The 25,409-nt window shown below is 38.5% G+C and overlaps 1 protein-coding gene across 1 annotated transcript in view; it reads right to left on the bottom strand.

Moving 5' to 3' along the window:
• LOC111140772 (embigin) overlaps positions 1 to 25,409 on the bottom strand; it is a 45,688-nt gene that overhangs the window by 6,482 nt on the left and 13,797 nt on the right. Inside the window, exons 4-7 of the mRNA XM_022492961.1 lie at positions 24,393 to 24,482; positions 10,756 to 10,939; positions 10,435 to 10,523; positions 2,068 to 2,195 (exon numbers count right to left, since the gene is read on the bottom strand). Coding sequence (XP_022348669.1) covers positions 2,068 to 2,195; positions 10,435 to 10,523; positions 10,756 to 10,939; positions 24,393 to 24,482 — 491 coding nt within the window. The remainder of the gene's footprint in view (positions 1 to 2,067; positions 2,196 to 10,434; positions 10,524 to 10,755; positions 10,940 to 24,392; positions 24,483 to 25,409) is intronic.

The raw sequence follows: 25,409 nt of genomic DNA, 5'->3' as shown, positions 1-25,409 counted from the left end.
TGTAGAGCATTGTGGGTAAATATTCGAATCAAAGACACAGAAAAATTCCAGCCCTCTGGGTTCTCGATCTAATCCCCAACTAGCTGTTCAAAGTACTTCCTCCTTCACAAGAGCAGGCACACATCAAATTGGCTCCTGAATTAATGAATTAATGAAGCTATTAGATGTGATCATTCCTACAAAGGAAGATCACTGGCTCCTGACACTGGGCGTTCCTCAGACTGGAAATGAGGATGAAATCTCCAGGCCTGTGAGGCTGGTGGAGCGGGAAAGGTAGAAATCCACTGTGAGCCCGGGATCTGTGGTCTTCTGCACACCTGTCTTCTCCTATCTGAGTTTCTTTCTTTCTCAGGCAAGCTGACTCCTGAGATTCACTGGATTTTCCCCAGTCTCTCCAGAGCCATACTAAGCTTTTGGGAGCTGAGTTATTTAATCCGTTTAAATTAAAACTTATTCTCAGGCTATTTGATGCCTTCACTGTGCTATCACTCAGCAGCACTGTTCAATAAATGCTGATCTGCATACAAATATTCTTGGAGGCTTTCTGATGAAGGACAGTCTTTGAATTTATTATTTGCCTTCCCCGCCACCAAATTAAAGCCACCTGGCTCCCTGTGCCCAGCCACAGTCTGTGATGCCTGTTCAAATGTACCCTCTCTAATTCGGAGCTGATACATCAAAGCCATGCGTGTTTCCCAGGCACCCAGGTGATTCGGAGGCAGATGGTTGGTCTACATTTTGAAAAAAACACTTGACTTAACATTGTAACCTGTTCTCACAGCCCTACACTTTCCTCACATCCTAATATAACCCATGCTTAGGGCCAAATTGAGAACAAATTATGACAGCAAATGGAGAGAAACACAGACCACATTGTAAGAGTTTAATACAATTAGATTTAGGGTTGTTTTTTTTTGCACAGTATCACATATAAAGAAATAAATTGGGCTATGTATTTCAAGCCACCACAAATGATATTTATCTTTATAAATTCACATACATGTTTGTTAATATTTACCTACTCAAAATGATTGCCTTTCCTAATCATCAATAAGAAGCGAAGCAGAAATATTAATGATTTATGTCTGCTCCTAAGTGATTTGGAGATTTCTCTGAAAACTCAAACCAGCGTTATCACAGAATCAGTCACTCTCCCTTTTAAGTCCATTCCTCTGGTCCCTTCAACGGTCTATGGCAGTATCAATTTTGTCTAAGGAACCTACTATTTCCTTGTAAGATCTACACAGTCTCATACTGTCTGTCCCTCCTAGAATTATAGCTTGCCGCAGGACTTTAATTTCAATGCTCATTAGTACCAGAGCAATAGACAGGTGTCCCGTGAAGGACAATGTCCTTAATTTCCCTGCTATTAGAAGCTCTTTGGGAGGAAGAAAGAAAGTGAGGAATGATTTTCTGAATACTCTTGTTTTTCTTATTATTAGCTCTTTGAATAGCCATTAATTCTTTAGTGGGAGTGTAAGGTATTTGGCCTCCCTTTGGATTCTGGAAGGCCAAAAGAGGCCAATGACACTTACTGAAAGAACCCAAGACCTAGGTTTAAGTTACCAAATTTTCATTCTTTTCTCAAGTGTCATCACTGTATTAAATTCTTTCACAAATGTTTCCAGAGACAGAAGTTGGAAAATAAACCTACTTTTTTTTCTAGATACTTTCTTGGAATGATAAGAAAAAAGGATGTTTTTGTTAGGGTTATTTTTAAACTCATCAACTAAAAATGAATGATAACTTCCTTTCAAAAAATTTAAATAAGTTGCTAAATCTAAAAAACAAAGTACTGGTTAATAACACATTAAGAGTCTCTTCAGATGTGTAATGTAAGACGCTAAAAACTTGAAAGGTAGGACAACTCCACGGTTTTTACTTCATGAAGACATACTAAATAATAAGATAACAGAAGTACAAATAGTCCTAGGAATTCTGAGTCTGTTAATAATATTATTTATGAAATAAAATTTAAAATTTAAAATTATAAATAAAATTTATAAATAAATTCATTTATAAGTAAATGAATTTTGTTTTCTTCAAATCACAGAAATATGATCTTACCTGTACACTCCTATTACCACTGTACCAGGTCCAATTTAAAGGAGCACAGTGTTGGCATTTACACACCAAGACAACGGAATCCCCCACATAAGTGATCAATGGCTTGTTTTTTCCTTGAACTTCAGGGACTAAGAAAAATTTAGAGAAATATATGTTAATGTAAGAGTTTGAATAGGGACATGTATTAAAGTTGAAGACAAATTCCCCTTCCATGTTCTCATCAGTATGATTTTCTTTATATAATTTTAGTTTCATATAATGTGAAACTATTTTCTTAATTGGGAGTATAGTTGGTACACAGTATTACATTAGTTCCAGGTGTACAACGTAGCGGTCTACATGTTAAGCTCACCACACATGTACCTACTATCTATCACCATGAAACACTATTATAATATCATAGACCTTATTCCCTATGCTGTAGCTTTCATCCCCCTGACTTATCCATGCCATAACTGGAGTCCCATACCTCCAATGCCCTTTACCCATTTTGTCATTTTCCCCACCACACCACACCCCCTGGCAACCACAGGTTTGTTGTCTCTATGACTCTTTTTCTCCTGTTTTTGTTTATTTGTTTTGGACGATAAATTTCCTAAGAAAGTTTGAGGTAGGTGCCATTAGTAACAGAATAAAAATGACCACTGAATTTAGAAAAATTAAGTTTTAAGGATATGAATAACTTGGTAAGGAAAATTAAAACATCAGAACATAAGCAAAGCAATGAAAGAATTCCACCCAAACTCCATGGTGGAATCAGTTTCTTCTCACTGACCTCAAAGGATATATTATTGAATGTGCATTTATACTGGAGGTGTAGACTGACCAATGAAGGTTATTTTTACTTTTTTTCTTTTACTCATTCTAGCAAGTTTTTGGTTTTATGTTTTGTTTTTCCTTTTTTTATTTGGCAACAGAGATAAAGTATAAAGTCATGTATAAATTTTTAATGCTATATTGACAAATTTTATAAATATTGCTTGATATCCCCTTGTTATCCTATATTTATATTTTGTTTTGGGATTGGCCAGGGTAGAAATACAAAGATTGGTTTGAAGTATTAAAGTTAGGTTTCTAGATTGAATACATTTTCTAAGTGATCTTGGCTTTGTACTACCCAAAGATAATTGGCGTTTGCTGTATGAATCATAAAGATGAGGAAAGGGGAAATAGTTGGTAATAATGAGAAAAGAAATCCTGACTTGTGTAACTACCATAGAAGTGGTAACATAGGGTTGGAGAATAGGATTTATGAGTTCTGTCCTCAGGTGATTAAGGTTACAATGATCGGTGTGGGAAGTCTCCTTTTATCCTTATTGTTTAAAATGTGCCTAAAGGGGAGCCATAGTCTATTAAGCATCTGTCTTCAGCTCAGGTCATGATCTCCAGGGTTGGGCTCCCTGCTCAGCGGGGAGTCTGCTTCGCCCTCTCCCTCTGCCCCTCCACACCCCCTACTTGTGTACGCACGCTCTCTCTCTCTCAAATAAATAAATAAAATCTTTTAAAAATAAATAAATAAAATATGCCTAAATACAACTGCATATATCACCCTCTCCTTCATCAAGGCTGCTGACCAGCTGAGTGTTGAATGAGGCAGTACTAATAAAAAGAGATGCAAATAAGAGGAAGGTATGTCACCCATGTCAGCATTAGCGATTCAAGTAATTCATACGAAAGATAACAGAGCAATCTATAAATCAATTCTCACCCTTTACATAACCAAGGAAACATGTTTTCATGAAACTGAATGGTCTACAATTTTAAATCAACTAAAGCTGTGAACTGCCAATCAAAATTTATAATCACCAACTAATACTTCATAAACCTAGTCAGGTATCACTAGGGCACTCCTGAGAGAGGAGAGAATGAATACATGTGACTGTCTTTATCTAAGACATCTCAGCCAGAAGATATTCTGAGCATTCCTTTTGACTGAGGCCACCAGTGTCCCACATTCTGATCGGTCACCAACAGGCTGAGGGCTATTTAGTTAATATGTGGCTAATATGTATCCATTTCAAATGTCAGATCATTATTAAGTGTTTGAAGGACGTCAGCACAATGTGGCCATGATGTGACCAAGAATTGATTTGGGTCCAGGAAGTACATACACTCAAATTACAGTTTCAGTGTTACTAACGTTGAGGACTTCAGTAGGTCATAACCCATCTTACCATGTTGTTGTAAAGGATTAAGTATGAGATCATAATAAATAAAGTGTTTGGTGCAAAGTAAACACCACAAAGTTTTGATCATGAACTGGTACAGCTTTTCTTAACTGACCTTCCTTGCAATTTGTAATGCCCACAGCCTTATTACCTAGTGGTCATGAGCCAGCTTACTAAGATAGATCATTAATCATGTGCGAGAATGATTTCTAGGTCAGCTGGTCATGTGGAACAGAGAGGAAATAAGACTTAGAATAAAAAAAGAGAACTGGAAATTCATCTGAATACATCTCAGAACTGTAGAAACACATAAAAACCCCCAAAACGTGGGAAAGGCTCCAAATTGAATCCTTTATAGACCACCCAGCCCATGTGAGAAAAGAGACTAAAAGAGTAAAATGATGAAAAATTCAAGGGGATGAATTTACAGGAGACAAGGCCCCAAAGAATGAAAAAACAGAGGAGCTTTGAGATCCTTTAATAACATCTATTAAAGAACTTTGTGAGGCTGTGAAACAAATTCCACTGCTTGAAACACAACTTCATGTACTCGGTGAAAGCAGCTGAGTAAGATTTTTGTGTAAGGATTACAATTTCAGCATGAATTAAAAACAATTTAAATCAGGGCACCTCATTATTGCTCCTTGCCATAACAAGAAATTAAATCGGTTAAAAAGTTAAAAAGAAAATCTTGCTTCCAGACCTATGTCGTATATAGAGCAGAAAAAACACGTGGAATGATAACTTTACATATTACATAAAAATCTAAGAATAAAAAGGGCCCGCTCACCACATACTGGTTTTAACAAGAAAAAGCAGAATAAAGCAACTGGTACTTTGACATAATCTATGAGTGACATTTTTTTTTTAATATTTTATTTATTTGACAGAGAGAAATCACAACTAGGCAGAGAGGCAGGCTCCCTGTGGAGCAGAGAGCCCGATGTGGGAAGCAGGCTCCCCGCTGAGCAGAGAGCCCGATGCGGGGCTCGATCCCAGGACCTGAGATCATGACCCGAGCCAAATGCAGAGGCTTAACCCACTGAGCCACCCAGGCGCCCCTATGAGTGAAATTTTTAAATAAGAAAATAATTGCTATCCACATGCATTTTTAAAATAACAATAAAGATGATGTCTCTCGTGTTTAAGTGTTCTCCCTATTAACTCAAACTACTTTTGTTGTTTCTTCAGCCTGTAACTACCGGCCTCTGGGTTCATCCGGGAACCCAGAGAGTAGTCTACTGCAGGCAAATAACCAATATGAGAAAACTGGAAGCAACTCTAGGATCCAAGAGAATAGGATGACCATCTGTCCCGATATTAACGTAACTACATTTTAAGTTCTTGAGGAACAAGACAATAAATTTCAGCATCAGAACGTTGTAGGCCTAAATTATGCTGAACCATAGTACATTTCATTCTGTTTCTTTTTTTTTTGAAAATTTTGTTTTTCATTTATTTACATTATTATATTATTATTATATATTTATATATTATATTATGTATTATTTATCATTATAATATTATATTTTTATATATATTTATTTGACACAGAGAGAGAGAGAGAGAGCTCAAGCAAGGGGCGTGGTAGGCAGAGGGAGAGGGAGAAAGAGGCTCCCTGCTGAGCAAGGAGCTAGATGCGGGACTCAATTCAAGGACCCCAAGATCATGACCTGAGCTGAAGGCAAACACTTAACTGACTAAGCCCCCCAGGGGCTCCCCATTCTGTTTTTTTCTTATGGTAGATCCTGTTTCCTCACTAGACACTGGAGGTGGTGGGAAAAAAAGGCTGAGCAGCAGCCTGTGGAATGAAGTCCCCAGTGACCTCACCAGAAATTCCCTCCTTTCAGTTTTCCAGTCTTAGAGAGGAGGATTATCCTGGATTAGTCATGGTCCTGGGCGCTGATTGGGCCCTGTTTTCTAGGGATAGAAATCTGGAGGTATAAATAACTCAGCCTCATGCTCAGCATATTTTTCCCGGCTCAGGAGGGTGTTATCCTCCCGTTTAGAGGAGTAAAGACCTAACTGACCTTGGGCTGTGAAGGAACCCATGGCTCTGCTTTGGCTTAAGGTTAGTACAACCTCACTGAGGAGAAAGAAGCCTTCTGTATGGCAAAGCCTTCCAAGAATTTCAGCAACATTTGTGGCCAAGGCTGGCCAATAATAAAATGTGACTTTGCTTTAGTGTCCTTTTTTGGGTGTGTGTTTCTTTACTTGAGATTTTGTTGGGAAAAGGAATGATTGGACAGAGTGAGAAGGAAGTTATTCGAGGGCCTCCCGACAAAACACTATGAGTCTATCAGTTCAAGATCACACTGTAGTCATACTTCATTCCAATATGCCCAATACCTGGTGTGGCTTTATTGTTAAATGAAGTATGAGAACACAGAAGCTCCTGGGAGGGTCAACCCTACTTTAGGGGAGGCCTCCACTGAAAATGTGCAGATTAAGCAGAGATTCAAGCTTGGCTAAAATAAGGATTCTTTTCTGAAGCCACAAGGTTCCTTCCAAACCTCAGCTGAAGCAGAACCACACTTCCTGAGTTCCATGTGAAAAGGTGGACATTAACTACTGCTCTGCTACACTTTATATGGCTGATAACAGCAGTGTGGATCTAAACTATAAAATGCACCAAGGTCAGGAAACTCTACTTTGTTGGAACTTTTCCAGAGGTCACAGTTGGTTCTGGGCTGCTACTTAATGTTTGGAAATATTTATGCAAAGAAGGATAACGATACAGTATTTTAATGTGTGCTGTTAACCTTTTGAAACTTTGGATAAGGCAGGACCAGTAAGAGTCTTGGGATTGGTAGAATCCAAGTTTGAAGATGCTGAATTGCTGATTCAAACTATTGTCTGGATGGGGCTCAGGATCTGCCTGGTGATAGTAAAAGCCCTATGGAGTTATAAACTTAGAGATTTAAATCATGAACTAGGAAAAAAATCAGCCTAGGTCACTTTTGGCTCAAGGACATTTAGGAATCACCGAATTAGGAAAAGACTCTTCCATGTAGTCAAAGACAGCTAACTAGACATCAACATTGGGGTTTAAAGCTGAAGTTCCAACCGATTCTACATAGTACTATGTAGAATAGTACTATATACTAGATGTAGTATAATACTACATCTCCTTGGATATGGAGACAGACGGCCAGGCCAAGAAAGGTTTCATAGCACTTGGTGCCATCAAAATCTCATCCTTCACCAATTAAATTTCTGCATCTTTCTACTAGGAGATTTTAACACTGATGAATGTTATAGAAGTTTTCAGCAACTATGTCAAAAGAGTTGACCAGCTACTGAGAAACATGGGGCCCACCACTCATCTTTCTTGAATGAAAAGTAATCACCAACATGTTAGTACCTGCCAGCTTCCAGTGTGACTTTCGTTCTCTCTCTGGGACCCAGCATCAACAGCCAAACCCACAAAGTCAGCAGGTTTTTTTGCATTGTACTAATCAGTGATGCTGAGGCCCTTTTATAATCTCTAGTAATAAATCAACCAGCTCCCGAAAAGGCACACGCAGGGGCTCTGCTGATGAATTATTCCAAGGACTCAGGCTCAGGCACTAGTTGACTCATATAGTCAATAGCAAAATGGGTTTTTCTTGGCTGAACTTAAAATAGAGGATAAAAAAGGCTTTCAACCACACTTAGTTGTAGGATTGCTAAGGAAAACTAAGCCTTCTTCTTAGGAAAACCCGTAAGCAAGTCATACGGAGATATAATAGGATATTTATAAAAATAGATGCCATCTTATAAGCCTTACAGATCTAAGTAAATAATAACTATAATATGAACTCTTCTGCAGATGCCTTTAAATTGTAATCAAATGAAATTATTTCTCCAAGCAATATTCAATTTAGATGAGTTACAGGAAATTACGATTTTACGAAAGATCTAGAAAGGCCCAACTTATTAATTTTATAAATGTCTTCGAGACATAATGCATATTTAAAAGTTTATAAATGTTAAGAGGGGATTAAAAACTAATAAACAGGGGTGCCTGGGTGGCTCAGTGGGTTAAAGCCTCTGCCTTCAGCTCAGGTCATGATCTCAGGGTCTTGGGATCGAGCCCCGCATCGGGCTCTCTGCTCAGTGGGTGCCTGTTTCTCCCTCTCTCTCTCTGCCTGCCTCTCTGCCTACTTGTGATCTCTGTTAAAAAAAAAAAAAAAAAAAAAAAAAAAACAAACAACTAATAAACTGAACTAAAAAGTACTTTAAAAAAACTATAAAAAGGAAAAAGAAAAACAGTAAATATTCAGCGGCTATTTGCATTCCTCAAGCATTTGATTTCAAACCCAAGCCTTGTGTTGGTGCTCCTGACACCAGCCAGAATCAGCCTAGTCATCTCAAAATAGATATGGAATCAAGAGGCTTTCTCCAAGTCCACATGGCATTAAATGTATTGGCATATTGAAAAGTAAAATGTTTCTGTTAATCTTCACATTAGAAGCAGGACCGATCAGTGCCAAATAATAATTTAAGTAATTTATTATAAGAGAGCAAATAGGAAAAAACATAGTATATTCAATATTTAAACTGTGAACAGGCGTAATTAGTACGTATTTCTAGAAAACAGTCCTATTTAGATGGTGGGAAAAAGCAATTTTTCTTTTTTTCTAGAGATTTTATTTATTTGACACAGAGTGAGAGCACAAGCAGGCAGAGGGAGAGGGAGAAGCAGGCTCCCTGCTGAGCAGAGAGCTGGACTCAGGGCTCCATCCCAGGACCCTGGGATCACGACTTGAGCCGAAGGTAGATGCTTAACCAACTGAGCCAACAAGGCACCCCTGAAAAAGACAATTTTTAAGAACTGAATCTCTGGAATCACTTTAAGCCTCAAGATTTGACGAAGATTCCCTCAAAACCTACAGACCTTCTTTACATATTTAAAGGGGACTCAATAAAATGCTTAATAGAGGATTATGTGTTTGTGCAGGTGTTTAATATCTTTTTAGCTCATTAAGAAGGAAAGAAAGAAGGGAAGAGGGGGAGGAGTGGGAGGGAAGGAAAGAAAGAAAAAGACCAGGGAAGGAAGGGAATAAGGGAAGGAAATGTATGGTGCCTCTCTCCTCCACGAAATTAAATTACGCAGAGGAAAGGAGGTTAAGAGAGGATGTACATGATCAAAATAATCAAAGGACGGGAATAGTTTCTGCCTTTGCAGAGACCAAATTGCAAAACACAAGGATTTATTATATTTGCCAAGGAGGAACATTTACAAAACCAAGTGAAGGAAATGAGTCTGTGAGAACGGAGGGAAGGTAGGGAGCCATATAGAGGCAAACCACCTTAAATCATGATCATGTTGAAGTAGGCTGTTCTGCTATTGATAGGGCCTTGGAGACAATATCCATATTTTGTCAGGGCAGCTAGCCAGACCTCACAATTTTCAGAAAAAGTAGAGAACAATTTCTCATGTACCTTGGGAAATACACATAATGTGAAGCAAAGCCCAGAATAGTTAATGTGGCAATAGACCACATTTCCCAGATACCAGTCTGGACACTGTGGTTCACTAATCTATCACAGAAAAGGGGTTTTTCATGAAGATAAGTGCCCAACTCAGTGACTAGTCTTTATTATGAGACTGAGACCTTTACAGTTCTGGTCTAATGAGAGGAAGAGTAAAATATTCTGATTTTACTTTTTCTCGTTCCACAGGGAGGAGCTATGGATTGTATTCTGGGTTTTGTCCTTATTGGAAGAGACCAAAAACAGGCAACCTTTGTGCATCTCCGTATTATTTTTAAATTTTATGGCTCCCTAAAACCCCCAAGTCCCAGATCCACTGGTACAGAACACCAAAGCACAGTCTCACAGTCTAGGGTTACAGTAACTCAGACACCTAAAGAGACAGTATATAAAAGCTCTGAGTTTAGTGGCCTAAACAAATGAATAAGCAAAGAAATTCGAGAGATTGGTACAACCTGGCAGCCCCATCTTTCACACTAAAGTCTCACTTTAAGCTAGGGGAGGGACAGGAGTGGGAATGGATTGGGAAATGCAAATGCTACCACTTAGAGAGACTGGGACACTCCATTTTTAAGGTCACCACTTAAGATTCAGTGGAAAGTATATGATTCTCTCTCAGCCCATTATGCTTAGTATTGTAATGGTAATTCAAAAATTGGGGGGTTTAGAATTCTAAAAATATAATGCTGAAGTTATTACTCTATAAATTATTAGTACTAACCTCCGAAATTAAATGTGCCCCTTCGTTCCTTTTCCTCTTCAAAGAAACAAGAATAGCTTCCCAGTTGTTCGCTATTAATGATGGGAAACCTAAAGAGAATTTATTAATATAGGCTTAGTTCTCAAAACACTTCTTGATAAAAATGAAAAAGACTCAGCATTTAATCAAAATTCTAAAATAGAAACAATGATGTAAATATGCAAATTAGAACATTAGCATAACCTTCAGGAGACAGCAAAGGCAAGACTGCCCAGTCATCAAAAATGTTTAGAAGTTGATGAATTTCCTTGAGCCACGCAGGTTAAAATGTTATGTACTCACTTGTACTGGGTATACAGGATGCCTCCTGTGGCATTGACATGGTAATTCTTAAGTTGTTCATCCCCTTTTTTCCAAGTCACATTTATTGAATTCACATCCCCAGAAGTTGTGAATTGACATGTGAGTTCTATAGCTGAAGGTCGTTCTAAGGTGATATTTTTTTCCACTGGCACACTGGAATGTTCTGTTAGCCACAAAAGAAAACAAGACAAAAGATGTTGTAAAAGTTACATTTAGGGGACATCCAATATAGACAAAGCAGTTTTAAGTCATTCATAATAATGCTCTATGTGTTTCTGAATGTAATATTCCTTTGAAGAATTATTCTTTTGTCGACACAGATTTGGTTCCCTTTATTATTCTCTTTCATAGTCACAGAGGAAGAAAGTGTTCGTTACATTACCAGAATAGCAAAAGCCTAAGGCTATAATCTTAATCTCCTTAAAATTTCCAGCTGATGAGGTTATGGGGGAAGAGCACGGTATAAAGGAGGGCCCTACCCTCTAACCAGAGAAACACCCCAACTGTAAAAACAAACAAAACCTAAGGGAGAGAAAGAATGGAATAACTGCTTTGGCTCCTTTAAGGAACCGTGCTATTCGTAGTTATTACAAGAATGTTCTGTGTAAAATATGGGTTTGTGTGTTACACTAATTCTGTCATTCCTAGTCTTCTTAGTCCTTAAACTCTTGTGGGGACTGGACAAACATACAGATGAATGGCAGAATTCAAATACTCAACCTGTACTTCTGCATTTTCACTGAATTTGCAATTCCGGTACAAAACCACGAGGTCAGGGGCACCTGGGTGGCTCAGTGGGGTAAGCCTCTGCCTTCGAGTCGGTTCATGATCTCAGGGTCCTGGGATCGAGCCCCACATTGGGCTCTCTGCTCAGCGGGGAGCCTGCTTCCTCTTCCTCTCTCTCTCTCTGACTGCCTCTCTGCCTACTTGTGATCTCTGTCAAATAAATAAATAAAATCTTAAAAAAAAAACAAACAAACCATGAGATCACTATCTATATATAAATATATATAGATATCTATATCCCACTTATGGTGGATACATTAGAGACAACTTTTTTTTTTTTTTTGAGCAATAGTAAGTAAAGGGAAAATAACAAAAGGTACACTGCTCTTCCTATACTAAATGTGCCACTAAAGGCAACCAGATAATAGAGGAGGAAAACTTTCTTTTTATACAGTTCCAGCCAGTAAGTGAAGAAACTCTAGAAATCTGACAGAATGATGCTGTAACTCCTGGTGAATCATGGATCTCGGCATTTTCCATCAGCTGCAGCAACCCTCTCAGACACGGAACTGTGTGTCTCCCAAGGAGGACACCCACTACCTAGGCAGTCATTTTGTCCAGGGTGGGGGGCGAGGAGTAAAGGGGGACGGTGTCCTAAGTCTCTAGATTCAACTACCAGTTTCCAGGAAATATGGAGGATGGAAAAACATGTTAAACGGCACCCCACGAAAGTGATCGACCACATATAGAGTGTGAGAAAACTCGACAAGACAAACAATCTGGTGTTTTCAACAGATAAACTAGAAAAGGGAAAGAAAGAAACCTAAAAATGAAAAGATACCTTAGAAACACGCCTTTAAAAAAAAAACACAACAACAACAACAAAGTAAAACTAAACTATAATAGGGGCACCTGGGTGGCTCCGTGGGTTAAATCCTCTGCCTTCGGCTCAGGTCATGATCTCAGAGTCCTGTGATGGAGCCCTGCATCGGGCTCTCTGCTCAGCAGGGAGCCTGCTTCCCCCTCTCTCTCTGCCTGCCTCTCTGCCTACTTGTGATCTCTCTCTCTCTGTCAAATAAATAAATAAAATCTTTAAACATAAAAAAAAAAAACTAAACTATAATATTAGGGAGGTACTCTTGTGTGATAAAACAATTTTTTAAAAAGCAAGAACATGACTATGAAAACCAGAACGGTGGTGGTTACTCTTAAAGGGAAATGGGGGGTTGTGTTTGGGAGAGGGCACTGTGGTACATAAACACATTTCTCAATTTCCTGCCCGATAACGTGGTGTCAGGAAAAGCAGAATGCAGGGCCAAAATGTAGAGAGAGAAAAAAAACAAAACAAACAGAACCCAAATAGCATAACGTCACTTTTAATTACACTGAAAACTTTATAAAAATGCTTCCTTAAGCAATGACCAGGTGCAAAGTTTGCAAACAGTGAAGTTCGGCTAGTGGGAAGTGCTTTGTGAGCACATGCCTGAAATAACAGCTCAGGAATTGCAGAAGTGCTGAGCTGAATTTTATGCGCGAAAAGAAAGGTAAAACAAAAAACAAAACAAAACAAAAGCCCTAGGTATCGACAGATCTTAACAAGATTCAGTTATACAGAGAAAAAACTGAGTGGGTCAAACTGCATCTTTTGGTGTATTTGCTGAGCATCTACTGCATACCAGAATTTATAGGAGATGCTAGTAACAGGAGAAAATATCTCAAGATTCATCATATTCAGGGCACCTGGGTGCCTCAGTTGGTTGAGCAACTGCCTTCGGCTCAGGTCATGATCCTGGAGTCCCAGGATCGAGTCCCGCATCGGGCTTCCTGCTCAGCAGGGAGTCTGCTTCTCCCGCTGACCTCTCCCCTCTCATGATCCCTTTCTCTCATTCTCTCTCTCTCAAATAAATAAGTAAAACCTTTAAAAAACAACAACAAAAACAAAAACAAAAAACAAAACAATTTGTCATATTCAGTCCTAAGCTTCTGTTTTCTGTAAATTTTCCTCCTTCAGCTTAAGCTCTGGGGTACCCTGAAAACCTATTCCTGTCCCTCTGTCAAAGAAATTTGCTTCATTCATCATTTTCATGAAGGAGTTCTCCATTCACTCTCTGTCTTCACCCCAATATAGCATATTCTGGTATCTTACCAAGTTCCAGAAAGTGCTTTACCATAAGTTAAAAATGTTTAACCTGACTACCTCTTTTCCTTCCTTGTGGGACACAGACCATCTACCACAGTCTACAGAAAATTCTTTCACATCCTGCAAAACTCTGCTAAGTTGTTGCTTCAAGGACAAACAAAGCCTCTGGAGATTTCTTGAGTCTTTTCCCCAAGTCTAAGCTGAGAGTCACTCATTACCGCTGGCCTCTGCCCAGCCTGGGTTTATGCTTGCAAAGCCACTCTGCTCAGAATTGTGGAGACCCAGGCCTTGCAGTAGGCCGCGGAGATCCCAGAGGTTCTGGAGGCCAGAGCACCCAGAGAAGGCTATTTTGACTCTTACATTATTTCTTGGGCACCTTATGGGGTTGAATATAGACCATCTTTCTTGCTGGAGAACTGGCAAGAAGACACAGCAGCATTATCACTCCTAGCAGGAGTCAGTACAGAGGTATTTCTGTTCCAGAAGGGGACTCCAGGACACCACGCTCTTTTCAGTGGTACAGCTCACTGGAGCCTCCTAAAATATCGGGAAGTTAAAATATGAATGATGACCTCCATGTCATAAGGGAGGGGCCCCATGTCAGGTTCCTTGCCTGAAGTGACTCAGAGGGCAACACCGAGTATCTTTATGGTGAACATCTCAGTTTCCTCATTTGTAGAATGGCACAAGACCTATTTCGTGAGACTACAGAAAGGATTAAATGAGTTATAAGGAAAATTCTAGTGATATAGTAACTGCCAAATAATTTCCCACTTAGCTGCTTCTCCATTTTCTTCCTTCTCAATACTGGGGAATGTAACAAAAGCTTTCACGTATTGCCTGAAGTTCTGTATTGCTCATATCATTTAATCTTTACAGCCTTTCTATGAGATGAGTATCATTATTATCACCAACTTCATAGAGGAGGAACTGAGGCTTAACTCAGGGTTAACTATACAAGGTTAACTATCTTTCCCTAGATCATGCATCCTAATAATGACAGATGTGAATACAAATTTGGATGGGACTGAGTCCAGATTCTCACTTTCAAACTAATGAACTGAGGTTTTATTTTTTTTTTTTTTTTAGATTTTATTTATTTATTTATTTATTTATTTGAGAGAGAGAGAGAGCGCGCGTGAGAACATGCACACCCATAAGCAGGAGGAGGAGCAAAGAGAAAGCGACAAGCAAACTCTGGACTGAGAATGGAGCCTGAGGTGGGGCTCGATCTCATGACCCTGGGATCATGACCTGAGCTGAAATCAAGTCATATACCTAACCCACTAAGCTACCTAGGCACCACTGAATTGAGATTTTAAATGAAAGAAAATATTAATAGAAGATGAAATAACTTATAATGCAGCAATACAGCAAAGTGATAATAGACAAATGGTATGACCAACATATTTCAAACATTTACACTTTTGGGGTGTCTGGGTGGCTCAGTGAGTTAAGCCTCTGCCTTTGGCTAAGGTCATGATCTCAGGGTCCTGGGATTGAGCCCCCCCATCAGGCTCTCTGCTCAACAGGGAGCCTGTTTCCCCCCTCTCTCTTTGCCTGCCTCTCTGCCTACTTGTGATCTCTCTCTGTCAAATAAAGAAATAAAATCTTAAAAAAAATTCACACTTTCAACTAAATAATTCTATTAAAACTGCACAGTAGCCTCTCTGTAACTCATGCCAGGCTCCAAGTCCTAATTGTCACCTCCCTGTTTCTTGCAACACTTCTCAGATGCTTCTGTAGCTTGCTTTCCTATGAGAAAATCAAAAATATGTAAAAAGTTTCACCTCCAACTTTAAAATATTTTGTAATTAGCCAACAAACTAATATTTCCATTGAACTCAATGGACAATGTTTCAGCCTCCCCAAAACCATAACTGCAATGCATTTCTGCTATTTTAGAGTATTGCAAAAACATCCACGATATCGGCATTTCTAAGACTACACCTATTTGTCTGGTTTCTGAGCTATATTTTAAAAGACTACTCTTAAAGTCATACAGTAATTTATATTTGTCTCTTATTTTTGTAATTAAAAATTTTAAAGTGTATGGACACTTAAGCAATTTGAAATCTTCAAAGAAATGATAACAGTTAGACCTTAATGGGCCCATTTAAGAATCTTATCGCTTGATATAAAAGTCTATTTTGTTCCTTTATAAAAAAAGAGAAAAGTGGAAAAAAGCAAATTAAAATTTCTTGCATAGGACAGTGTTTCCAAACATGCTTGAGAAGCAAAAACTTTTATTTCTAAGAGTTAAATGCACCACAACATAAAAAACTGGTAAAATGGGACAATTCCGGCTGAGGCAGAGAGGAAATACGGAGCTCTCCCTTATTTTACCACAGATATCAATGAGGTCCCATGTTATATCCTAAAGTATAGATGGAACACGAACAACCCTTACAGAATAATGCGGATGGCCACTCTAACATGAGGCCAACAGCCCTATGTAAAAGTGAAACGATCCTATTTTTAACACGTTGTTGCTCCATTTATATGATGCTCCTGACCATATGGTAAGTTTATAAAATAACTCCTCTGAATAAGAATAAAATACAATATCTTAAACTTCATATTCAAAACATGTACAATAACAAAAGAAAATTGCTCCTTGATTCTTATAATTTTTAACTCCTCCTGAATTAAATTTCATTCATGATCTTTTTTTTCTCTGAATCTATCAAGTTATCTACATGCTCCCTTATCAGCACAGTACTGATGTGATAGAGTCTAAAATACCTGTGCTCCTGAATTCATAGCTTAGGACAGAAAATCACCAACGTGCACAGGAAACCCAAAAGGAGGAAAGCCTAACCCGAGGATCAAAGAGTGTATGGGTCTGTATGTATATGTGTGTCTGTATATAAACACACAGATACACACACACACTCTCCAAGTCCTGCCTTGGGAATCCCTCAAGACCTAGGAACTATGTGTCTGGCGTTAAATAAGCACAGCTTATTCTCAAGCTTTTGGGAATTTTATGCAAGCAGCATCAAAAGAAAGAGGAATACTAGAAAATGTGGATGGCTTCTACACAAGTGAAGCCGGGTTTACCAAACATAATTCAAAGCCTCTACAATATTATGGAAAATATTCTAAAATTAGCCAAGAAAAGATGCTGGCTGAATTTCATTATCAAATTTCCTGCTGGTCACCGTTTTCCTCCATTTCCATTAGTACCAGGTATAATCGTTATTTCTCTACTTTCTAAACTGATTTAAAAATATTTCAAAGAAAAATTCCAAAGGGACATGGCTCCATTTGAATTTTAGAAAGACACGTTATTTCTTGTTTTCAACAATGTGGTATTTAATTTGAGGGGATTACCCTGAGTAATAATCCATCAGTCAAATACATTTTTCTACAACGTAAGGGATAGGACAATATTGCAACAACTTTTCACATCAGTTAGAGAGAGTTAATCTAGCACTGTGGTAGTAGACTATTATATTTTCGGATAACCAGAATCCTAACACCTTTCCCCTCTGTGTAAGTTTTAATGAGAAACAAAGCACCCTCAGTTACTGTGTAAGCCAAAAATATTCCTTCTAACTCTCTGATGCTAAGGGCAATGCCATTTGACTAATCATATCCTCCTACCTAGGACTTTAAAGTTAGAGGAAATGACTTAAGGAGCTAGGCAGAATTGAGAAATTAATCACAACAGCAACCGCAAATGTTTAGCAGTGATAAGGCATCATTTCTTCATTTACCCCTTCATTCAACACTTATTTACTGAAACCTGCTACATGCCTTTCACTCATCCAACCATTCATGATTGTACTAAATATCTACTATGTGTCTTTACCCTGAGCACTGATATCAAGAGTACAGTATTAGCAGCAATATCTTAACCAGACGATGTCAAGGTTTCTTGCTGTCGTTCCTCCTTTAAGTCTTTGACATACTCTAGAATTTGGTTTCCATCCTCATTATAGAACTAGGGAAACAGAAAACATAGGGGAAAAGCTTCTTTACATTGGTCTGGGCAATGATTTCATGGATATGAGCCCCAAAGCATAAGCAACAAAAGCAAAAATAAACGTGTAGAATTAATCAAACTAAAGTTTCTGCACAATAGGCAATCAACACAGCAAAGACACAGTAAAGAGACAACTTACAGAATGGAGGAAAATATTTGCCAACCTAATCTGATAAAGGGCTAATATCCCAAATATATAAGCAACACTACTAACTCAAAAGCCAGAAAACAAATAACTCAATTTAAAAATGGGCAAAGGACTTGAATAAACATTTTTTCTAAAGAAGAGATACAAATGATCAACAGATATAAAAGAGAAAAAGAGAAAAGAGAACTCCTATACAATGTTGGTGGGATCGTAAATTGGTACAGCCATAATGGAAAACGGTATGGGGCTTTTCCTCAAAAAACTAAAAAGTAGAACTGCCATATGATCCAGCAATCCTATTTCTGGGTATATACCTAAAGGAAATAAAATCGGGATCCCAAAGAGATATTTGTACTGCCATGAACACTGCAGCATTGTTCATGAGCCAAGATGTGGAAACAACCCAAGTGCCTGCAGAAGGAAGGACGGGTAAAGAAGATGGACTTACTCAGACATGAGAAAGAAGGAAAGTCTGCCTTTTATAATAACAAGGATGAATCTGGAAGACATTATGCTAAGTGAAATAAGCCAGACAGAGAAAGACAAATATTTTTTTTTTTCATTTATAGGTAGACTCTAAAAAAAGAAGAAGAAAATTGAACTTATTGAAACAGAGAGTAAAGGGATGGTTACCAGGGACAGGATGGGGGGGCAACGGGGGGGGGGCGTGGTGGGAGGGGGCAGGGAGAATGGGGAGATTCTGGTCAAAAAGTACAAAGTTGCAATTATGTAGGATAAGACTAGACAACTAATGGAAGGCATGAAGCTTTTACTTAATAATGCTGTATTGAGGGCGCCTGTGTGGCTCAGTTGGTTAAGCAACTGCCTTCAGCTCAGGTCATGATCCCAGAGTCCTGGGATTGAGTCCCACATCAGACTCCCAGCTCCATGGGGAGTCTGCTTCTCACTCTGACCTCCCTCTCATGTTCTCTCGCTCTGTCTCTCTCTCTCTGTCTCTCCAATAAATAAACAAAGTCTTAAAAAAAAATAATGTTATATTGAACACTGGAAATATGCTAAGATAGTAGATTTCAGGTAAACTCATCATAGAAAAAAATTACTTTGTGAGATGACAGGTTAATTAGTTGACTGTAGCAACATTTCACTATATATATTTATATATAAAACCATCATGTTGTACACCCTAAGTATATATAATTATTATTTTTAATACTTTTTAAAAAGGAAAAAAAACTATAACAGAAATCTTAAGTCAAATGAGATCTAAATTACAGGTAGTAATACAATATAATAAAATCATTAATTCTCCAAATTATTCTATAAATTTAGTGAAAAATCAGCCAAAATCCAATAAGTATTTGTTGTGGAACTTGATTCCAAAAAAATCTACATGAAAGAGTAAAAATGTAAGACATTGGAAAAACTATGTTAAAAAAAAAAAAAGAACAAAGATATAAAGATGTATCATAATGTTTCAAAAAAAGATTAATGTGTTAATGATGCTGGAAAATACCAAGAAATTAATGGAATAAATAGGTAGAATTTTCTGGATTGCAAGTTGGAAACTTAATGGTCAGGAAGTCAAGTTAATAGTTATCACCAAATTTGTTTTTTATTTATTTTTTATTTATTTTTTTTAATATTTTATTTATTTGACAGACAGAGATGACAAGTAGGCAGAGAAACAGGCAGAGAGAGAGAAAGGAGGAAGCAGGCTCCCTGCTGAGCAGAGAGCCCGATGTGGGGCTCGATCCCAGGACCCTAGGATCATGTCCTAAGCTGAAGACAGAGGCTTTAACCCACTGAGCCACCCAGGTGCCCCAACCAAATTTGTTTTTTAATGGATTGAAAGAGATGAGAAACTTAGTGCAACACACCTGTGAGGTTTGCGTGTTGCTTAATGCATACTTTGTATCATGTGTGTGTTTGCCCATGTGTGTGCATGGGTGGTAAATCAGTTTACAAGGTAAATTTATTTCTTACTTTGCCCAACTCTCTAAAATATTTGAAAAATATTGAAACAATAAAGGAACAGAATAGCACATCGGAATTTGGAATATGATTAGGGTGATATTTCAAAGCCGTAGGAAAAAGAACTATTCAGTACAGGGTGTTGAGACCTTGGCTATCTATATTAAAATAATAATTTAGTAAAGTTAGTGCCCTATCACACACAGTACATAAATCTATATTTCAAAAGGATTAAAAACTGAAGGGTAAAAAACTCCTATGAAAATACTTCCATAAAAATGATAGGAGAAAACAATAACAATGAAATTTCTTCACAATAAAAAACACCTTGTAAATGTTTAAAGACAACTGGGAGACAATATTTGCTATTTCCATAAAAAGTGCAAATTAGAATTAAGTGTATAGCTGTCTCGCACCAATTAAAAAGTATATAAACCCAACAGGAAAATGGACACAGGGTATTAACACAAACACACCATATATACATAAGTATGTCCAACTCCAAAACACAAATTAAAACAACAGTGATACAGCTTTTAGCACTCCTGCTGGCAAAGATGAAAGAATTTAATAATATCGAGTGGTGCTAGTCAGGAACTAAGGAGGATTACAGTCAAATATGGGAGTGAGGGAAAAGGTAAACTGCTACTTTGGCGGGCAATTTGCAAGTATGTATTAAAATTAAAATGCACACAATTCCTAATTCAGCAATTCTACCCTGTAGCATTTATCCCAAAGGAACACACACAGTCATGCCCAGAGAGAGAGATGTAGAAAGAAGTGTTCATTATTGAATGGTTTACAACTGAAAACAATTTAAGCAAACTAGGGTCCATTTAGAGGAAACTGTTTAAGAAAACTGGTATGTTTATACTGTGCACACAAGTAAAAGAAATAAGGTATGTCCATGTAATATGGCTAGATCTCAAGAACGAACACTGATCGACAACAAAAATATTCAGGACAATACATATGGATTTAAACCACTAATATTAAAGAATAGAACACAATGTCCCATAGGACTCTACAGTTTCTATGATGAATACACACATAAGTACATACATGAAACAGAGGTTACCCCTGGAAAGAGCTCAGCTGAGACAGAACCATCCTCTGACAAGCTGAGATTTTATCCCTTGAAATTTTATTTGGCTATTTTTCAAACATGCTTTATCTTTTTTTTTTTTTTTTGATAGCATAATATTGTTTTCCCGTTTTACAATATTTCTTCTTCTATAACTCTACCTACTATCTCTGTCATCTTAAATCCTACAGTTCTTTAGTTGACTCTCAGTCTTGGGGTCCACATCATTGTACTTTTATTTGTGAGCAAGTCCTCAGCCCAGATCCATAGCCAGAGCAGGCAAAGTGTCCTGCCATAAATGTTTTCTTCCATTTGCTTTCCGGCAGAACCAGAGTCATGTTTGTGTTATTTCTCAGTGTGCAAGGCTCGCGTGTCACGCAGGGAATGTAAATTTGCAATCTCAATGCCACTGAGGGCAGGCCTTTGACTTTGAGTACTCAGGGAAGTCTTTGTTTTTGATTCAGAACAAAGCTAAAACCAGGAAGCCCACTTATCGTGCGTGGCCTTGTGCAGATCCACTCTGGTTCCCCACCTGTCCCCACCTCCCAGGTCAAATATTTTTCACCAAGTTTATAGCCTTCTGAGGGTCTTCAGTTCCAGTTTTCTGCAAAGATCAGTTTTCTGGGGATTTTCAGTTCCTGATCCTCTCCTTGCCTAGATTCAAGCCCTGGTTCTTAGATCTGTGACTCTTAAAACTCAAATGCCCTGTTGACAAACACAAGGAAGACTAACATGACTTCAGTTCACAGGCATGTACCTCAGCAGTCTTTTCATCAGGTGTGATGACTGAGAAACATCATACTCATTTGAACCTCCTTGAAGTCATTCTAGGGTCTTCTCTGCCACAAAGTGTCTGAGCAGCCAAATGTAAGGGACTATTCTTTCTCTTTTTCAGCTAAAAAACAAACAAGGAAAACAAAAAACAAAAAAACCCACTTCTTGTTCTCTCTTCCCGAACACCCTCTTCTCATGTCATGGAACAGGTACCTGGCCTTGGAGTCTGAGAGGTCTTAACACTGACCTCTTGCCTGGCAGGCTCTAGGGAACATGGCTACCTTTCCTGACCTTAACTAGTTCTCCCAAATTTCACTCGATACCCTAATCTGAGTCTCTCTTCCCTGAGTGACTGCTTTGTCTAACTCCTTGTCTCACCAGGACCTCATCAGGCCAGCTGCTCACTTTCAACATGGTAAATAAAATTTGTTATTGGGAGGGAGAGCCTACCCCAACATTACCAGGATGGTCAAGAGTACTGCCCAGTGGTGTTTTGATTTTAACCTCTTTGGTTAAACTATAACACACTGATTGAGATACCAATCACTGTAATATGCAGAGGCAAAGAAAGAAAAATAAAAGTAACAATAAAGAAATGTTCTAATTGCTGTAATGCAAACAATGAATTTCAAATGCTGACAATGGGAAACTTAGTTCAGTGATGTAAAAAAAAAAGTCCATTATCAAAAGAGAAGCTTTCAAACCCAGGGATATCAGAAAGGAAAAACAAAAACAAAAGCAAAAAAAAAAAAAAAGAAACCTTTTATTCTTACTTGTCAATTACACTATCACCAATATATTCATTATCTATGCAAATGCGATTTGCACGTATTTAAAAATAAGGCAATTAAAATACTTTTGTTTTTCATTGTTTTTGAAACTTTTTACATGGTTTCAAAAATAACATAAGTTCCCTTAAAATAGACATAATTGTTTTAATAATGCTGTTGAAGGAAATGAATAATTGGGCATTAAGAAAGACAGCATATATAATGAATAATAGTAAGGCCCCTGGCGCCAGACCGCCTGGTTTCAGAACCAAGCTCTGACTTATCACCTGGGCCTTGGTCAGTTCACTTAAGTTCTTTGTGCCTCCTTTCCCTCATTTGTAAATTGCAAACAGTAGTAGTACCTACTGCACAGGGATATTATGAGGGCTAAATTAAGTTACATTTAGAAATATAAACATTGTATGAAGTCAGTCCCGTGTGTCTGTTAAGTAAATAACTAACAACATTTTGAAAACACAAAATAAGTAAACAACCAGGCGCCCATGAATCAAAGGTCATGTTTTCCATTCTCCCAGGCACAGCACCTTGTGTTCCCCCAGTCTCTAGCATCTTTGTTGTTGTTTTATTTAAGATTTTATTTATTTATTTGACAGAGATTAAGAGAGCACAAGCAAAGGGAAAGGCAGGCAGTGGGAGAGGGTAAAGCAGACTCCCTGCTGAGCAGGGTGCCCGATGTGGGGCTCAATCCCAGGACCCTGGGATCATTACCTGAGCCAAAGGCAGCCGCCTAACCAACTGAGCCACCCAGGTGCCCCTCTAGCATCTTTGGTAAGTAAGCTGCTAAGAGCTGGGCCAATGTCATGCTGGTCCAAAATGTGCAACTAATATATTATATTTGAATCTCTCTACAAGAAACATTTCATCTCTAGTTTCTAAAAGGGCCTGAGGGAAAGAGAAAACAGTAAGGACAACGCAGAATTATATGCAGGGGGGTGGGGGGATGGGTGAGCCAGGTGGTGGGTATTAAGGAGGGCATATATTGCATGGAGCACTGGGTGTGGTATGTAAACAATGAATCTTGGAACACTGAAAAAATAAAATAAAAAAAAATGTGCAATTCAAGTAAACATAAATATGACCACATGAAAACATTCCATTCATCAGGGAGGTTAAAAATCCTAGAGATAGCAGTAGGAAGAAAGCCTATGGTTCCCAGTAAGCATAAACATATCTTCAGATTTAACTTCTATATTTCAGGAAGGCAGTTCCTAAGACCAAATTTTTTGATGCAAAGGCAACCAGAACAATAACCTACAGGAAAACGCAACCATGTAGGCCACAGGTTGGAAATGCAGTCTTTCAAAATGAATGTCAAATCTTTTCTTTTGTCAAATAAAAACAAATCCAGATCTATGTAAACAGAGATTTTCTTCAAAAAGTCTGTTGCAATAAGGAAGATGCACCGAACTTTGGATCTGTCTGCAAGCATCTCAAAGTCAAACAGAAAATGCCATTCTTTTCTAGGGAGGGGTAAGCAGGCTAGCAGGAACTTTTGAGAGGAAATAGGACAAACTAGTGGGGGGAGCAGGAAGCATGATCACACTGTAGTCAAGCATTAGTGCTGCTCAGACTTGGGGCAAACTAAAGTTCAGGGGCCTAGGAGGAAGAAAAACTTGTTTAAGGTTTGATCAAGCTAAGGCAGAAGGTAACTAATAGGTAACAGACGACTACAGACCACTGGTCTCTTCACAGCAGCAAGAATACTGGTTTTAATGATAATATTACAATAAAAGAGTAGTCAGGAGTTTAACCTTCCAAACAGGTTGGAAGCTGGTTCCAAACCAACCCCACATCAACTAAAATGTCCACTTTTTCCTCTCTTCTTGGACACTAACCCTTTTTCCCCCAAGGTCCTTACTGGGTAGGGAAGAGGTGTGCTGCTGCCTACATTACCTGGATACTCAAAGGATTTGCAAACTCATGTTCTCATATGGATCTCTCTCAAAGCAAAACTTCATCTGACAGAGGAAACCAATAACTAGAACATGAAAACAGGGTTTCAAAAATTATTTGAAAGGCAACACATTTACCAGTCAGTGAGATGTTATGACTCTCCAAGAAAAGGTTGGAGTATTTTGTCATCATTACTTCTGGGATGGGTAGACTTGTAAGAGGTGAAGCTGTAAGAAGAAGAAAATGAGATCGCATATTATTATCAAGATGAAATGACTGTAAGCTAGTTTTTAACAGCTAAAATGCTATATTGTACACGATTAATGAAAAATAAAATTCATTTAAAAAATAACATAGGATTGTTGTCAGTGCTTTTGTTGTTGTTGTTGTTTTTAAAGATTTTATTTATTTATTTGACAGAGAGAGAGAGAGGGAAGCAGGCTCCCTGTGGAGCAGAGAGGCCGATGTGGGACTCGATCCCAGGACCCTGAGATGATGACCTGAGCCGAAGGCAGCAGCTTAACCCACTGAGCCACCCAGGCGCCCTTGTTGTTGTTCTTTAAAGATTTTATTTATTTATTTGACAGAGATCACAAGTAGGCAGAGAGGCAAGCAGGGTTGGGGGTGGGGGGGGAGCAGGCTCCCTGCTGAGCAGAGATCCTGATGTGGGGCTCGATTCCAGGACCCTGAGATCACGACCTGAGCCGGAGGCAGAGGCTTTAACCCACTGAGCCACCTAGGCGCCCCTGTAAGTGCTTTTTTAAAAAAAGGTTTTATTTATTTGACAGAGAGAGCATGACCAAAGGGGAGGGGCAGAGGGAGAGGGGATGCAGATTCCCTGCTAAGTAAGGAGCCCTACGTGGGGCTTGATCCCAGGACCCCAAGATCATGACCTGAGCTGAAGGCAGAGGAGCCACCAGGTGGTAAGGTAAGTACTTTTTACAATCTAGAATAAACTCCAAATATTGGAATAGAGCCTGAGAACAAACAGGAGTTGTACAAGATAATAAAAAAAGTTTTCTACCCCAAAAGGGCAGTGCAAACATTCTTTTGGTATCAGATGGGAGATGAGGGAAGCATAGCTTTCATTCATATGAGAAAGAGAGAAACAGTTCTTAAGACTAAAGGGCAGTTAAAGACTGAACAGATAGCTA

The sequence above is a fragment of the Enhydra lutris genome, unplaced genomic scaffold, assembly GCF_002288905.1.
Source record: "Enhydra lutris kenyoni isolate GAN:26980312 unplaced genomic scaffold, ASM228890v2 scaffoldscaffold5, whole genome shotgun sequence".
Lineage (NCBI taxonomy): Eukaryota > Metazoa > Chordata > Mammalia > Carnivora > Mustelidae > Enhydra > Enhydra lutris.
Note: the sequence above shows the minus strand (reverse complement) of the source record. Positions and strands in the feature narration are given on the sequence as shown.